Source organism: Xiphophorus couchianus, chromosome 18 (assembly GCF_001444195.1).
Source record: "Xiphophorus couchianus chromosome 18, X_couchianus-1.0, whole genome shotgun sequence".
NCBI classification, from domain to species: domain Eukaryota; kingdom Metazoa; phylum Chordata; class Actinopteri; order Cyprinodontiformes; family Poeciliidae; genus Xiphophorus; species Xiphophorus couchianus.
Window position 1 is genome coordinate 2,310,845 of NC_040245.1, and position 17,439 is coordinate 2,328,283.

Consider the following 17,439-nt stretch of genomic DNA (forward strand, 5'->3'; position numbering starts at 1 on the left):
AAAGGAGGGAAATTGAGGTGCAGATGAAAAGATTTGTCAAATTTAATTGAGTTTGAGTTGAACTCTTCAAATCAGGGGAAATATTTAATGTATTTCCTGCTCTGCTTGTCAGCATTGTGCCCATCCCATCGTCCAATGAGGAGATCCGGCTGGTTGACGATGCATTTGGGAAGATCAGTCACATGGTGAGCGACGGTTCCTGGATGGTTCGGGTGCAGGCAGCTAAAACCCTGGTGAGGAAATCAAAATGAATCAGTCATTACATATGTTGGATCCGTGAATTTTAACGGCGGATGTTTAATGTTGGCGACCCAGGGCTCCATGCTGCAGGTCAGCCATCACTTTCTGGAGCAAACTCTGGATAAGAAGCTCATGTCGGATCTCAGAGTGAGTATGTTCAGGTTTGTTTTCTGCTTTCACCAGAATAAATCTGATGTGTTCGTTTCCTTTGACTTTTCTGTGTTCAGAGGAAGCGCACGGCTCACGAACGAGCCAAAGAGCTCTTCGCATCCGGAGAGTTCTCCTCTGGCAGGAAGTGGGCCGATGATGCCCCCAAAGAGAAACTGGACACCAACACCGTCAACCTCATCGCCTCGGGGGCCTGCGGTGCTTTCGTCCACGGCCTCGAGGACGAGATGTTTGGTACCTGTCAAATCAGTTTGTGTTTTTGTGTGTAAATTTGGCCCCTTTTTGGTTCTAGATTTGAATTTTAAATGGGGCCTATTATCCAAAATTCTAATTTTGCACATTTTTGTACTTCCATTTCGGTTTCTACTGCTTAAGAAAACACCCAGACGGTTTTTGGTGGCAATAAGTGAATGTTTTTTGGTGTCTGGATAATGAGCCTTTTCAAAAAATTTCCCAATGAAATTGCATTCGGCGGGGCTGCAGTGTTACGCAGCAACCCCAGCCGGACAAGTCTGTTACCTAGCAACCCAAACTAAGCTTCAGCATGTTTGGTCAGCTGGTTTTACCCTGTATGCTCTGTACAATGGCTGCTGGAAAAGACAAGTGTTTTTTGTTAACCTACCATCCAGAAACCTCTTGCTACATTCTTTTTGGTTGTGCAGGAGGCCTCACTTCTACTTTTCAAAGATGTATGGTTGTACAATTACGCATCTGTTTGGAGCCATTTACAATTGTGAGTGTAAAGGTTGAGTTTGGGGGAGTGCCAGCAGCAGATTATTTGGATTTAAAGTGACAAGACACCCTAAAACAGCTCAAAATAGGCAGAACTAAGCAGAATAAAATCTCATTCTCTAATAATAATTTTGTGCAAAAAATGTAATAAACATGTTTCGTATAACCCGTAGACCTGTCCTAACCTGTCCAAGGAAACATAATGGAACATAAACACCTGATCGTCCAGTAGACTCGCTTCGATTGGGGTCCATAATTGCAACATTTGTTACATTTTCAGCTGCTGCATTTCTCTTTCACTCTGCACTGAGTCAAACGAACCAAACTTTTTGAAAAACCTGTTCCCCTCCTCGCCTGTGGTGGCGCTGCACCAAAAACCTCTGAAGAAGAAACTGAGTTCAACTTCCTTCTTCACAAAATGCAACAATGCAGTGTTTAGGGATAGGATTTCTGTTTTGTTTTTAGCAAAAGACAACGAGCCATTTCTCCCGCTTGTGCTACAATAGCGTGTTTGTTTTGGTTGTATTTACCCAGAATGCCCTGCGCTGTAGTCCGCTTCCTGATTTTGGAGAGGTCTCCGGTTTATTCTAATATTTAGGAGCCAATTCAGTAATATTTTTCACTGATCCTCTTCTCACTTTGAGTCTTTTTGCTTTGTGCTGGAACACATTTGACTCTGACTCGTGTTTTCTCTTCATTTCCTCCTCAGAGGTTCGAATCGCTGCAGTGGAGGCTCTCTGCCAGCTCGCCCGCTCGTCTCCCAGCTTTGCCGAAAAGTGCCTCGATTTCCTCGTCGACATGTTTAATGATGAGATCGAGGAAGTCAGGCTGCAGTCCATCCACGTGCTGAGAGAAATCTCGACCCACATAACGCTCAGGGAGGACCAGCTGGACACCGTGCTGGCCGTCCTGGAGGTCGGGACGACCTGAACGCTTTGTTTTTAGCTGCGAGTAAAGATGCTAATAAAGTTGATGTTTGTCTCCAGGACTCGTCTCGGGACATCAGGGAAGCTCTCCATGAGCTGCTCTGTTACACCAACGTCTCCACCAAGGAGTGCATCCAGCTGGCGCTGTTGGAGCTGCTGAAGAACCTCAACAAATATCCCACCGACCGAAACTCCGTCTGGAAGTAAGACTTTATTACTTATTTTTATCCAAAACATTCAGTACAACTGGAAGGTTTAGTAAAAATATTCTATTTCCTTAAATTAGTGAAGCAAACAGTCATTTTGTGGTTACTTTCCAGAAAGTTAAAGGTTATTTATAAAGTTTATTTTACATGACACTCCTTTAAAGCTGCAGTCTGTAACTTTTATAAAGAATCTATTTTTGGCGTATTTGTCAAAAGTGTCACCATGTTGTGACAGTTTCTGAGACAGATAATCTGTTAATAGATCAATCTCCTCCACCTCCTCCCTGAGCTACTATTGCCCTCTGAAGAAATGCACCACTCCTCACCTGAAACAACCAGGAGGGTCTTAGCGCTGTCAATCATCCTCATGTACTTGCTGCTAAATGTGCTAATGGCAGAGAAGCAACTTGTTGCTGCAGGAAAACTGTTTATTCTGTGTTATCGGTGGCTATACTAGCTAGCCTGAGCATTCATGATCAACTGTGCTAAATGCAGCGTAACAGAGAGTAACGGGGGGGTGAGCAGCACCACAAGGATGGGTGATTGACAGTACTAAACCCAGCCTCTGGCACAGATTGGTTGTTTCTAGCACTGAGAGAAGATTTGCTTGATTTTTTTTTTATTTTTATGCATTTATTTTTTCACAGATTCTCTGTTTTATGCCATACTGTCACAACAGTTTCAACAAATATGTAACAATATCTTTATTAATAAAAGTTACATATTGCAGTTTAATAAAACTTACCTGAATCAGTAACTCTACAAAAGTAATTTGGAAATTTAAAAAAAAGTAACCTTCAGATTTTGGCTAAAGTAAATCTTTACAGAGTAATTTTTATAAGTTGTTGTAAAATAATGGCCTGTAAATTCTGCAGCGTTTCAGAGAGCATCCTATTATTTCTGGAAAATAGTCCAGCAGTTTATTTACTAATTATTATTAAATTAACTCCATTATGTTTCCAGTATTGTTACAAACTTAAGTTAAGTTTGCATTAACTTTGTCCTTGATTTGTTTTTAATCTGCTTTCCTTCACACAGATGTTTGAAGTTTCTTGGATCTCGCCACCCAACACTGGTGTTGCCGCTGGTTCCTGAGCTGCTCAGCACTCACCCGTACTTCGACACACCGGAGCCTGACATGGACGACCCAGCCTGTATCTTTCATACCCCAGAAATTTATTTAAAGGGGCAGTAATATGTAAAATCGACTTTTTTTAGCTTTTCATCGTGTTATAATGTCTTTATCAAAAACACACCTCCAGTGTTTCTTTGATTCTTTCATGCATGTTTGAGAAATCCTTTCATCTCCATGGCAACCATTCAGCAGTGCAAAACACCTGGATGGACCTAGCCCCGCCTTCAGGCCTCACAGAGTAGCATTCCCCCACTCAGCTCCTTCAGACTAGCCAGCAGAAATTAGTAAACACCTGGTGGGACTGTGCATCAGCTGAGCTCATTATGAAATCTACTTCTCAGTACCACGCTGGTCAAAACGTTAAAGGGTTTAGAAAGGAGCCATGTTGGGACTTTCTGACGGCAGAGTTTCTTAAAGAGACAGAGGCCTAATTTCTAGGTGATAAAACAGGAAGTAAAATTTCTTTTAAGTCATATGTGATATGAAATGGCTCCTTGTGCTCAGACAACGCATAACTCTGCCCCTTTAATGTGAATAAAAAGCACAGAGGAACAGAAACCAGTGTGGTAATATTCAAAATGTACTTTATGAGAAGAAAGTTTAGTTTTTGAATACTTTCCTCAATATTTTAATTTTTCTGCCTCTGCAGAGCTGTTACAGTGTTTTTTATGCCACAGGGTTTATGTCGCAGAGTTGATCTGAGTGAAATCTGTTTGTCCCTCTTGACCCGTGTGATTGATCTCAGACATCGCGGTTCTGGTTTTGGTGTTCAACGCCGCCAAGTCGTGTCCCACCATGCCGGCGCTGTTCTCCGACCACACCTTCAGGCACTACGCCTACCTGAGGGACAGCCTGTCGCACCTCGTTCCCCCACTCAGGGTGAGAACCGACACCTGGGAAATGACGACAAACAGCCTAACAGTTTCGCTCTATTTTCATGCAAATCACCTCGCATTACGTTTTATTTAAAACTTTTTAAAGACTTTGGTAGGTGTGAACCTTTAGTTCCCATAAATCAAGAATAAGCTGCCTTAGAACATCTCATTTAAGCTTATTTTTATAACGGAGGTAAAAATGACACTCACCTTCCAGAATGTTTACTTATTTTCATTAAAATATTTTAGCAAGTAATGTTTAACACATCCTGCAGAAAATTTGAAGTAGTTTTGTTGTTTAACACTGGAAATAAATAAGGAAATACAGGATTTTACCCTCAAAAAACAGTTTGCAGGCATTTTTCAAGAGATTATGTTCACTTTAGAAAAATATTTTAACACTGTTGAGCAATTGGGACAAAGTTTTACTAATTGATTAATCACTTAATTGTTAGAAAAATCGATTAATTGCTAATTGATGATTAATTTACTAAACAGATAAAGAAAATGAACACATTCTGCAGATTTTTCATTTAAGTGCTCATGTTTTTTAAACACGATTAGAAATGCATAAAAATGCAAATGAAAAAACAATCCAATTAATTTTTAACATAATAAAATCAACATTTAATTGCCTAAAATGCTATAACAGGATTCCTTTAACGTATGCTTATTAATTTAACATCTTGAAGCTAAAAGTATGATTCTTGAGGAGTTTTGGGTAGAACATATTTACAGAATAAAGGTTTGTTTTTTTATTTTCAATGCAAAATGTATGTATGTTTTGTACAGTTTTGGCTTAATTAATGCTCTGGATGTGGTGTTCTTTCAGCAAGTGTTTTTTTTTGTTTTGTCTGTATACTCTGGTTAGTGAATAATTGATTACTAAATTAGTTGTAGATTAATCATGACTAATCTGATTGATTGTGTCAGTCCTATGTGAACTAGAACTTATACTAAATGAGCCATTTCCTGTAACTGTTTGCTTCAGTTGCCCAGCAGGAAGCAGGTTTACAGTCTAGACTCCGTGGACTCAGGATGCGGTTCTGGTTCGGTGGAGTCGGCCAAACTCTTCCTCCAGCAGAGTCTCAACAGGGTCAGCACCATCCAGAACTTGGAAACACCTGGAGCGCAGGACCTGTTGAACTTCACCATACGGTAAACATCGCACTGGAAGTAGGACAGGAGGGAATAAAGTTCAATGTTAAAAAATGTGGTCAAACTCTGAAAATGCTTTTGAAAAAAAAAGTCTTAGCATCACTCTGTTGAGGAGGAAACTGCTGAAATGTCTAAAGATTCATGATTTTATGAATCATAAAATGCAGCACCAATAAAAAGTCTGGAGTTGCTCAAATGTTCTTGGAAACATTCAGGAACATGTCAGTAAAGGAGCCAATCTGAATTTTTGTTCCCATGATTAGATTATTGCTTTTACTTCCTGTTTGCACAGATGCATTTAAACAGAACAAAGTTAAGATTTATTAACCTCAGTTATTTAGAGGACTTTAACAAACATACAAAATAATCATCTATAGTCTTGAATGGAGTTAAATTTTACCCCATAAACAATCTTTGAAATTCACTTAAAAGTGCTTAGATTAATAGTTTTAGATTCAAATTAGCTCCATTCGATTAATTTATAACGGCCGCTTAGACCTTCTTTTAGTGTTGTAGTTTGGCCGCCATCCAGCAGAGGGAGCCGCCGGTCATTCTTAAAAGCGGAGCCGTCGAGACAGACACAAAGATGGCGGCGGGGTCACGTAAAGTAAAACGATCCAAACAGAGTCCGGTTTGGGATGGAAAATGCATTTTATGCTCCTCTGATGTGAAATATAAACACTCAATAAGTTTCTTGTGTCACCACCTCTCATTCAGTCGAGCTGCAAGATGGAGCAGAGTCAACTTTCCAGCTAAAATTAGCTGATTTGCTACCGCGGTGATGATGTGATGCTAGAGAGCGGAGGGCATAACAATAAATTTAACACGATGGAAAACAAACATGATGACGATATAAACGGTTGATTTTGAGGGCTGTCATGACTTATTGGACTTCATGGACAAAACTGTTAACATTCCTTTCAAGAGTAACTACAGACGGTACTTCTGCATGAATGCAGTGTTAAGTGTTTCACATTTGATTATTTGTATCTTTTTCTATTCAGCAAACAATTTTCTATTTGAGTCAGTATTTAACCCTGCTAACAAATAAATATATTTTTTTAAATATGATGATGTGGTTATTTTTTAAAAAATTCATCATATTACAAAAAAGGCCCGTCATGTTACGGAAAGACGGTTGTCCCAAAAGAAAACCCAAATTTTTAAGAAAATGGCTTCTCATCAGTTAATTTTTAGTTGATAAAATCAATCATTAAACGAACTTATTAATTGATAATGTGCATGTATTATTGTGACCTTGTCGTTTTTATTTCAACAGAGATCTGCAGCGGCTGGGTGAGCTGCAGACTGAGCTTGCTGGAGCTGCTGATTTCTGTGCTACATACCTGCGCTGTCAGCTGCTGCTCATGAAGGTAGCATGCGCTCCCTTTTTATTATTACCTGGATTTCCTCCAAGAGAACTAATTTCAGAGTAAAACTCTTTAAAAAATAATTTATTTTTGTTCAGGCCCTGCAGGAGAAGCTGTGGAACATGGCCGTCCCTCTCTGCCTGAAACAAAACGTCACTGCTACAGCTGCAGCTCAGCAGGTAAACACACAAACTTAAGATTGAAATACATATGATAGCCTTAAAACAGTTAATTAGTTTGTTTTTCTGTAGATTTTAGAGGAAACCTACAAGCTGGAGTTTCTGTACAGCAGTTTGGAAAGCAGGGAGGTGGCGACCATACACCATGTTCGCCTTCAGGCCAAAGCCTTGCAGCTGGTCCTGACGGCCCGAACCAGACCAGGGTCGGTACAGAAACACACAGCGCTCAGCCGCTGTTTGTGCAGAGGTTTCACCCAGCTGTCACTTCTCCTTAGGTTGGATCTTCTCATCAGCAGCTGTGAGAAGTTCCTGCAGGAGATCGAGTCTTTTCAGAGGTAATTTAGTCTGTTAGTGTATTTTATTGTATAATTAGCCATTAATCAGTGTTTTTAGAGCTTCTGAGAGGCTATTTTAGATTGCTAGCTGTAGTAACTCAGTGGCTTGCCGCCTTTCTGCATCCTCAGGATGTTCCTGACAGAGCTACCCCACCTCCAGGACAGCTTTGTGGACAAACTTTTGGAGATCATGCCGCGGCTCTTGTCTTGTAAACCTGTGGAGCTGGTGAAGATTCTCCAGACGACACTGAGACAGAGCGGCCTGCTGCAGCTCAGGCTACCTGAACAGGTAAAATAATAACCAATCAGACAGTTTCTACAACACAAAGCAGATCTAATACCAACATATTTTCATATTTGTGCAACAGATCCATCGCGCCACAGCCACCATCATCGAGCCAACAGGCGAGTCAGATAACCCGCTGAGGTTCACGTCCGGCCTGGTGGTGGCGCTGGACATCGACGCCACGCTGGAGCACGTCCAGGATCCCCAGGATAAGGTCAAAGTTCAGGTGAGCTTTACCTTAAATTTAAAGAATGCTGCTGATTGTTTCACACTTTGTTTAACCAGAATGTTCTGGGTGCAAATATTAGCGATTCACTGCAAAAAGAACTTCTTCTTACCAAGTATTTTTCTCTAGTTTCTAGTGCAAATATTTTAGTTCTCTTAAAATAAGACAAAACTAACTTACAAGTAACTTTTCAGCAAGATATAGGAGCTTGTTTTAAGTGAATAATTCCTTGATATTGATAAATAAAAAATAAGTACAAGTTCCACTGGCAGATTATTTCACTGACATTTTCCCCACATTTTACATGAAATAATCTGCCAGTGGAACTAGTACTTTTTGTAAAGTACTAGTTTCCTGTTGATAGTAAACAACTCGTTCCTATTAAAGGAACTAAAAGACAGGATCGTTTTTTTAGCTTTACATCATGTTATTATGTTACTCCCTGAAGTGTTGTTTTGATTCTTTCATGCATGTTTGAGAAACCCTTTAATCTCCATGGCAGCCATTCAGCTGTGCAAAACACTTGGGTGGACCTAGCCCCGCCTTCGTGATGCAGCTCCGCCCCACTCAGCTCCTTCAGACTAGCCAGCAGCGATTAGCAAACACCTGGTGAAACTGTGAATCAGCTGAGCTCATTATAGGAGCTACTTCTCAGTGAAACGCTGGTAAAAACCGTTAAGGGGTTGATAGAGGAGCCATGTTGTGAGGACTTCCTGAAGGTGGAATTTCAGAAAGAGCAGGAGTTTTTAAAGAGCCAGAGGCCCAATTTCAAGTTGTTAAATTACAAAGCCAGATTTCTTTTAAGTCATATGTGATATATATAGCATTTTTATAAGAAACTAATATGCCACCGTGTGCCTGGAAAACACAAGTTCTGCCCCTTTAACACCAAACTTCTTCTGCAGCATGTGTTAAAAGCTTCAGCTAAAATGAACCTTCATGAGACGCTGACTCACTCTGGCATCAGCTTACTTACAAACCTGCCAAACGCCGGAAGGGCAAACTAATTCTAGTAGCTTGAGTTGTGATTCACGCCAAGTTACAGGCAAATGAGGAAAAAGTGCAGTCACATATGATGCTTTTTGTGAGAACATGGGGCTTTTTTTCCTAGAATAAAATCACTTACATGTTTTTGTTGACTTTGCAAAATGTGATGTGGGCTGTCTTATATATATATCTACTAAGTTTTATATTTCCAATATTTTTTTTAACAGATGACCAGGATTTCTATCTATTCTGACAATTAATTGGATAAAAAAAATAATTTAAATGTTTTAAAGATGCAAGTAAACAATTCAGTTCATTTTTTGAACAAAAAAATAAACATTTTATGCAATAAAAGCATTTCTTTAGTGAACAGTTGATCGTCTGTAGCTAAAAATACTCAGTAATGAGAAAAGCTCATCCATTTCTGGTTGACTTAACACCAGTTTATGTATCCATTAAATTATTTTTGCATTAACCAGTTTGGACAGCAAAAGGTGATTAATAGATTTTTTTTTATTTATGAAATTTGAACCAGATGAAGCTAAAACTATACGTTTAGAGGAGTTCTAGGTAGAACATATTTACAGACAAAGGATTTTTTAAAATGTATAATTTTTGAGTCTGCATACTCCAATTACTAAATTAGTTGACGATTATTTCAATGATTGATTTAATCACGATTGATTGTTTTAGCTCTACTCATAGAATCGGTCACCTGGAGGTTTGTTGATGTCAATAGTTTCAGTACAAATTTTTTAGTGTGGCTCTGTCGGATTTTGCATATTTAAACCTTTATCGGTTCTTTCAAACATTACTCACAGGTCCTGTATCCAGACGGCCAAAGTCATGTGATCCATCCCAAACCGGCAGACTTCAGAAAGCCGGGACCGACCAGACACCGGCTCATCACCCAGGTTTACCTCTCTCACACCGCCTGGACGGGTCAGTACAACCAACCGCTTAAAGCTCCTCACGCTGACCTTCAGCTAACATGATGGCCTTGACTTTCCCCAGAGCCTTCACAAGTCGAGGTGCGCCTCCTGCTGGCCTACAGCTCCTCTTCATCCTCTCCGTCTTCATCCAACAAGTCTGGATGGAGCGACAGCATCGACGGCCTCCCACCAGCAGAGGCCGCCGTCGAAGGAACGATCCCGTTCAGCAAGCCTGTCAAAGTCTACATCATGCCCAAACCTGCACGAAGATAACCGGACCCCGAATCTACGAGACACTGCTTCAGATCTGACTGGATTTTTAAAGCGCAGATGGAAATATTTTTATTTGGATGGAATTTTGTTTTTCACTCCACAAACGTTTGGAAAGCATATTGATTTTATTGGTTTTCATGTAATCAAACAGGCAGAAATACACTTTCATATCAGCGTTTCACAGCATTTCACTGATTTAATAGAACACATAAGCACCATTTCGAATGTTTTAGACACTGTTGGTGCTGCAGGCTGTTAGAAATACATTTCTATAAAAGTTCATGTTTTGATTTTGAAGTTTGAAGCATCTCAGCTAAAGTTTAATGCACTTCAGAGCTTCAAAACTCAACTGTATTTAAGTGCAGTTGAGTTAACTGACTTAAGTTAGTTCTCCCACTTCTTCAGATTTAACGACTGGCGTCAATCGTCTGTGCTGTTATTGATTTTAAGATAAAAGTTTCCAGAAGTCACCAGATATCAACTTGCCCCCCGAAAATCATATTTGTTTCATTTTGTAAATGTGGACTGGCTAGTTGACCTTTGATGACTTCTTGAAATATTTAATAATAGCTTTAAAATGGTAGTGGCACAACCATTTGGCACCAATTTTGCTTAAGTTGAAGAAGGTTGGAGGGCCAACTTTACTCCTGTAAACTCGGTGTAAATAAAAACTGATTTAACCTTCTATCCAGGTCTGAGATGCAGTATTAGGGCCAGGGAACAGTGCTCCGTTAAACATGTTTAATCGAGTCCAGGGAGGCGGAATCAGCAGGTTGAGTGGAAAACGCCGCCCACTTTGGCTCCCTGAACAGCCAGCTTGTTGTATTCAGCGACGGCCTTCTGAGTCTGGAGGACTCGGACTTCAATGCCTTGCTGCTTCACGAAATCCAGAGTCGAAGAAGGAACCTGTGGAGAAAAAAACGTGCACGTCTAAACAGGAACTACGGTACATTATGCTACAGAACAGATGGGATTGTGGCTCAAATATTGCAGCAGTGAACCGATCACAACATCATTTAGTATCACAACGGGACACCGAGAGGCGTTCTAACTATTGTATGTTGGCTGTCTGAAAAACGGGGTGATTTTGTGTCCGATTATGTCTGTATGTAACGTCTGGAGCATGGACGAGACGAGACAGGTGCATTTATAGCTGAACCGCCATCTTTATTCGGCTTGCTCCGTTACCAAGGCAACTCAATACTGCCCTCTGCAGGCCAGGAGTACATAACGTAGGTCACAATGACTTGGCTTAGCAATTGGGAAATCGTTTTATCGAAATAACTTTTTCAGGCTATTTTAATTTTAAATACAGCTAGAAAAGGTAGCGAAAGTAACGTATTTAGCCCAATTACGACCTTTTCACTTCCAAAAAAAAAAAAAACACAATTTGTGCCAGAACGTCATGACGTCGGATTCGATTCGTCATTGACGTGCGAACCGCTTCATAATTCTGCAGTTGAAGAAGCCAGACACGCTGTCAGGATGTAAACAATGGCTGAAAATTATGATTATGAAAGAAGTCTGTGTAACTAAATCATCACAATCCCACCACTGCTGACTCAGGCTAACTAATACCTGATTTTAGTAATCAATTATTCTATTGATTATTACGATGATTAATTGAGTAATCTGATGGGGAAAAATAAGACGTATTCTCACTTAACCATTTAAGCTTATTTTATCCACATTTATAAATGCATAAAAATGCAAACAAATTCAATTTATTTTTAAAAGATGAAAATACATTTTATTGCCTAAAATGACATAACATAGTATCCTTTAGTGAAAACTTGATCATTGCAGCAAAGGATCCATCTGCAGCTAAAAAACACATCTAACATCAATATTAGGAACCTGGTGACTTTTTTTCAATTAACCTATTAATATTTGGATTTATATGTTTATTTATTACAGAGTTTGAACCAGGTAAAGCTAAAACAATGCTACTACAGGAGTTCTGGGTAGAACATAGTTACAGATAAACATCTTTTCATCTTATTTGCAAAATGTAAATATTTTTTGTACAGTTTTGGCTTAATTGCTGTTTGGAATATGTTGTCTTTTCTGCATATTACCCTTTTTGAGTCTGTATACCCCAGTTAATGATTAATCAATTATTAAATTAGTTAATGATTCTTTAAATAACTGATTAATCGTTCCAGCCCTTCAGTAGATCCAAACTTCCTGATTCGGATGGCTTTGTCCTTCCGCCTCATATGAGTTGATCTGACCTGTGAGCTGATGCAGCATGCTGCGGCACGCTGAGGTTGTTGAACCAATCCCCTTTTGGGATTTATTTCTGCAATCCTGTATCCCTTACAGTTCAGTGGTTGCTAGTCTGCTGCCTCCTCTAGAGAGGGATTAGGTGCTGAGGGGTCGACTAAGCTGACCCTTACACATAAACACTATATGGTACCCACAGAAAGATCAGCAATGTCCGTCACAATAAACTCTTGTAGTTTAGTTTGTTACTGAGATTTCTGGTGTTGCACAAACATTACACTTGACTTTTTAAAGAACATAATTTACCTGTAGAGCTTCACTCATTCCTCTCCCAATGACCAGCAGCTCTATTCCCTTCTTCATCACCTCCTCCAGGTCAGCAGGTTGCACTCCTGGGTAATGCTAGGAGGAAGTCATAATGTTCCTCAGAGGAACAGATTTTAAAATCTCTAACAGCGTTTATATTTATTCTGGTTTTACTCACATCAGTCCCAGTCTCCCTCCAGTCCCAGGCCCGGCTGCCTCCGGGCCAGACCTTACAGTCCTTGTAGCTGGAGGAGCATCCCTTCACCTTCATCAGGCCCCAGGACAGGGTGGCAATTTCTGGGGAGGTCATAGTTCAGCAAGGCTGGAAGACAATAACAAGTATTCAATAATGTAACTAACAAACAGAAAACACACAGTTCAACCAAAGAAAAGGTACAGACACTCTTAGGAGCTTTTTTTAAACTGTCTAGGTCAGAGGTCGCCAGAGATAGGTAGTAACTAATTACAATTACTTGAGTAACTTGTTGGAAAAAATTTACTTTTAGGAGTATGTTTACTATGCCATACTTTTAACTTGAGTAATTTCATTATGAAGTATTTCTACTCTTAGTTGAGTTAGATTTCTGGATTTTCTACCCACTGAATGAAAAACAAACATTTTTAAACCAAAACTTCACCAGACAGACACACACCTGCAGTTTTTGTTAAAGTTTCAAATGTTTCATTTGGAAAGAAACTGATTTGGATTTTTTTTTCTTTTGTCTGATTTTGTTATTTTTCTAATTATGTTATTTATAGTTTTGTCTCTTGCAAAACCAAAATTTCCACATGACTTTATATTTTGGTTCAAGAGTAGTGCTACTCTTACTTAAGTATAATTTCTGAGTACTCTGCCTGCCTCTCAGGCTCACATTTGCTGTTTAGGCTCTTCAAAGTGGCTCATAATAACCTTCAACTGTAATGTTATAAAACTAAATAATGGTTTGATATTTAAACTGGAATAGGAAATGCTTTTATGTCAAATCTGCAAAGAATTTGAACATGAAAATGACAATAGGAGCTCCTAGAATATTTTTAATATGAGGCTGAAATGGATGTCCTTATTAAATAAATGTTTTATTTTGGAACATGTAAGTAATACCTACCTTCCCACTTAGTACATAAAAACTTACCTTTCACAATAGAAAACAATTAAGCACAATAACTATACAACCAAATAGCTGGCACATTTTAAAAAGAATGAGAAGAAGCATAGCTTCCCTTTTAATGGTTTTAACCAAAACATTTAAGAAATTATATAAAATATTTAAAATTTCAGGTTCTATATCATAAAAAGTGAAATTTATCAGTATTGCTATATGAAATATCAAAGTAAAAACTACTTTCTATTGAAGAAATACTATCAAATGAAAAATTATCCTCCCAAAAATCATTTGTTTGCGTGAATTTAAGTATAACTGCCTTTCATTACTAAAACAGCAGAAATAGGTGAGATTTCTTTCAAGAGAACCAGATTAATGAAATTAAAACAATGAACTGATTCCCTCCTCCCTTACCTGAGTCTATCTGGGTCTCATGTTTTCATTGATCCAAAGCAAAAAGATGCAATATTAACACACTAAAGTCAGTAATTGTTTATCTATTATTAAGTTTTACCTGAATTAGCGTTTAGTTTACAAAAGATCTATTTTTTTAACATGAATTATCTTTCCGAAAGGTCGTGTAGATTTTCATGTAAACTTGTTTTAGGATTAAGGGGGAAAATAGCTCTTCAGATTATAAATATCGCAGATCTCCAATACAGGCGATTTTAGGGAGCAAAAACAAGACAACCTTCTTCTATGACAGCAAACAGCCTAAAAAGTTGCTAGGAAACCGAAACTGTTGTAAATAAAACTTTAACTCACCGTTTAACACCAACAGCGACAGTTCGACTCTGAAGTTGGAGTTAAAGGTAAACTGTGGAGACGTCCTGAGTTGTAAACAACACGTAAATCTCCAATTAGCCTTGTTATTGAGTTAAACCCCCAACACAACCCTTGTGGCATATTTTTAATTAAATGGAGGCTGCGCCCTCTGGTGGATGGGGGGACAACTGCAGCAGACCCGAAAACATGTAATGTCTATTTTTATTTCGTTAGGGTTCATTTAGCTGAGCCACTGTCTCGGCTTTTGGTCGCAACTTAAGTCTCAGGTATCCTATTAACTCTTAGGTCCCTCTCTACTACGTTTTAATGATCTAATTAAGCTTAAGACTGTTAAGTTTAACCTCATACCGATGATGTAATTTAACCGTTGGGGAGCACAAGCTAATTAGCATAGCACAGTTAAGCAACGCAATATGAAACGCAATATGAAGCGCTTTACGTCACTGAACATAAATCTAAAGCGATTTACCACATAAACTCAAACTAAAAATTATTTCCAGTTTAACTTATTTAAAATGTCCAAGTTAAGATATATAAATGGTAACAACTCTATTTCAAATATTTAACCTTTTTTAATTTTTAGCACCTTAGTCAATTTCATATGTGTTCATTTTTACAATTCACGTCAGTTCAGTATATTAATATAACACCAACTCAATTGTTTGTCATCTTAAGCAAACAAAAAAAGTTAATTTAGTGAGGTCATACAGCCATTTCCAATTATCCTTTTTAATTCAGTCAAGTTCAATTCACTTTTGAAATTGGTTAGTTTTTATTTTAATTAATTTAATTGAAACTCTGACACTGTATTGAGCAAAATAAAAAATTTACTTTACATTCCCTCTAAAAACAGAAATGAATGCATAAATGAGACTCGAGGATCCTTTGGTCTTATTTATTTTCGTACAAAAGAAAAATCTGCTTACAAATTATTCAAGTTTACATACAAGAAAAATTCATGTAGTTTTAATCTGGAGAAGATGCATCAGAGGAAACTCCCCTCAGCTGGTCCACGACTGCTTTGATCTGCATCTGAAAAATATTAAATAAAAATTCAGCTCTTCAGCATTTGAGTTTCTACATTTCTGATGCGCCAGGTTTCCTGCATGTTTGCAGGCGTCATGTCCCCAGTGAGTCCTCTACAAACGCTGCTGCAGAGGCTCACTGGGGTGGTTTTTGATTTCTGGTCAAGTCCACAGCAAGTCAGGAACACCGGATCCTGAAAGCCTTGGTATATGACCAAACTGGACAGAATTTAAACAAACATGCAACTTCAGAAACTCACCTGTGACACAGAATCCCTGTTCAAACTTCACCTTACAGCATACATGCTTCAGTTGAACCCTGGAGAAAAAAAAACAAATAAGACATCAAATATCTCAACAATCTTATCCAAAATATTAAAAGAAAGAATACAGGAGGGATGCAAACAATTGTCCATCAATGGTTTATTAAAATGAGTCCAAAAGGATTAACTAATAACGTCCACTTAGTTATTCTTTCAGGGTTGTAGTTTGGCCGTCATCCAGCGGAGGGCGCCGCTGGTCATTCTCAAAGCGGCGACCGTTATAAAAAAAAAACAACAAAGATGGCGGCGGGAATATTGCAGAACGGAAAAGGGTAACAGTCCAAACAGAGTCCGTTATGCGATGTAAAATGCCCTTTATGCGTTTCTGTTAGAAATAAACACTCAACTCCTCAAGTTTCACCTTAATGTTGCTCATTCAGGTCCGTGACGAAAACTACTGATGTGCTACTATGGAGTTTAATAATCTGAGAAAATCCATAATGTTCTGTTTATTCAGTCAATATTTTACACAGCTGACACAAAATGTTAATTTAATCAAAATCCTTCAATTTATTGAAAAATTAAAATCAACTTTAGATCAACTTATTAATCGATCATTTGCACCCTCACATGCAGGTTTTCCTAGTCAAGCGTTTGGTTGTTTCAGCCATTATACCAGGACTCCCAACATGGGGAGCTGGGAGACCAACGATGCCTGACGCTGAGTTTTTTCTTGCACTGCTATTTAAACAAACCAGCTGATGAAACAACTGGCTGCAGACACCGCAGTGCTGCTTAACACTGAAAAACACAGACAAAAAAAAAAATACTTACAGGAAAGTTATTAGATGATGCCCAGCTCCAAGAGCTAAACAAGAAGGAAAACAAAATTATTAATTTAATAACATAAAATTAAACATATTGATGTAAAGGGCCATTATAAGGGAGTAGCACATTTCCACCAAAAAAACAGACCTAGAAATTTTAATACCATCAAATTCTTTCAAGAACATTTGAGATCATCTCAAAATTACTGCCACAAATTTTAAATTTTTGAAGCTCAAATTGTATTTTTTCTGGAACATCTTGAGCTCCAACAGTCAGAAATTTGTAAAGAAAAAAAAGACTCAAGTTTTGAGATTAATATAAGACATTTTCTTAATAATCCCCTGAAATTTCTGAGTTTGAGTAATAAACTTTTCAGAGAAATACCTCAAAACTCAGTGTCCAATTTCTTTCTTAAATTTCTAAAATAATCTCAACATTTGAAGATTTTAATAAAATTTTTGACTGAATGCAAGAATTGTCCAGGAAAAAAACAAAAAAAAAACTGAACTCCAAAAGTTGAGAATTTGTAAGAAAAAATCTGAATTTTGAATATAACATTTTTTTATAGGAAAAAGAATTGGAGATTATTCTTGAAACTTCAGAGCTTTTTGCTGGAAATGTAATTTCTAAAAAAAAAAAATCCACAATGGCTCTAATTCACCGTTGTGGCGATGAGCTTGTTTCAGCTGAAATACCAGGACTCCACACACAGGCAGCATGAAGACCAACGATGCCAGAAGCTGAGTTTCTTTAGCACTGACCTTTGAACTAACCAGCTGATGCAGCAGCTGGCTGCAGATACCACGCAGTGCTTCTTCCATAACAAACGTTTTCCAGCCCAACTTACCAAATCATCCCGCCGCCATCTTGCATT

At 38.4% G+C, this 17,439-nt stretch overlaps 2 protein-coding genes and 1 non-coding gene across 3 annotated transcripts in view; 1 reads left to right on the forward strand and 2 right to left on the reverse strand.

Moving 5' to 3' along the window:
• Positions 1 to 10,308, forward strand: part of ints4 (integrator complex subunit 4) — a 17,304-nt gene extending 6,996 nt beyond the window's left edge. Inside the window, exons 9-24 of the mRNA XM_028044554.1 lie at positions 113 to 233; positions 316 to 387; positions 468 to 642; positions 1,850 to 2,055; positions 2,127 to 2,269; positions 3,311 to 3,426; positions 4,153 to 4,286; positions 5,274 to 5,440; positions 6,720 to 6,813; positions 6,909 to 6,989; positions 7,062 to 7,192; positions 7,265 to 7,324; positions 7,454 to 7,613; positions 7,693 to 7,836; positions 9,645 to 9,765; positions 9,838 to 10,308. Coding sequence (XP_027900355.1) covers positions 113 to 233; positions 316 to 387; positions 468 to 642; positions 1,850 to 2,055; positions 2,127 to 2,269; positions 3,311 to 3,426; positions 4,153 to 4,286; positions 5,274 to 5,440; positions 6,720 to 6,813; positions 6,909 to 6,989; positions 7,062 to 7,192; positions 7,265 to 7,324; positions 7,454 to 7,613; positions 7,693 to 7,836; positions 9,645 to 9,765; positions 9,838 to 10,028 — 2,116 coding nt within the window. The 3' untranslated portion in view covers positions 10,029 to 10,308. The remainder of the gene's footprint in view (positions 1 to 112; positions 234 to 315; positions 388 to 467; positions 643 to 1,849; positions 2,056 to 2,126; positions 2,270 to 3,310; positions 3,427 to 4,152; positions 4,287 to 5,273; positions 5,441 to 6,719; positions 6,814 to 6,908; positions 6,990 to 7,061; positions 7,193 to 7,264; positions 7,325 to 7,453; positions 7,614 to 7,692; positions 7,837 to 9,644; positions 9,766 to 9,837) is intronic.
• Positions 10,135 to 14,607, reverse strand: aamdc (adipogenesis associated, Mth938 domain containing). Its single transcript, XM_028044559.1, has 4 exons — positions 14,429 to 14,607; positions 12,739 to 12,882; positions 12,561 to 12,656; positions 10,135 to 10,934 (listed from the first exon to the last, which is right to left on the reverse strand). Exons 2-4 carry the CDS (start codon positions 12,868 to 12,870, stop codon positions 10,794 to 10,796), a joined length of 369 nt encoding a protein of 122 aa, XP_027900360.1. The 5' UTR covers positions 12,871 to 12,882; positions 14,429 to 14,607; the 3' UTR covers positions 10,135 to 10,793.
• A 2,633-nt stretch (positions 14,608 to 17,240) lies between these two features.
• LOC114133711 (small nucleolar RNA SNORA8) lies at positions 17,241 to 17,378 on the reverse strand. The gene has a single exon (XR_003593249.1). It is a non-coding gene; the product is annotated as a small nucleolar RNA SNORA8 (small nucleolar RNA).
• Positions 17,379 to 17,439: the final 61 nt, after the last annotated feature.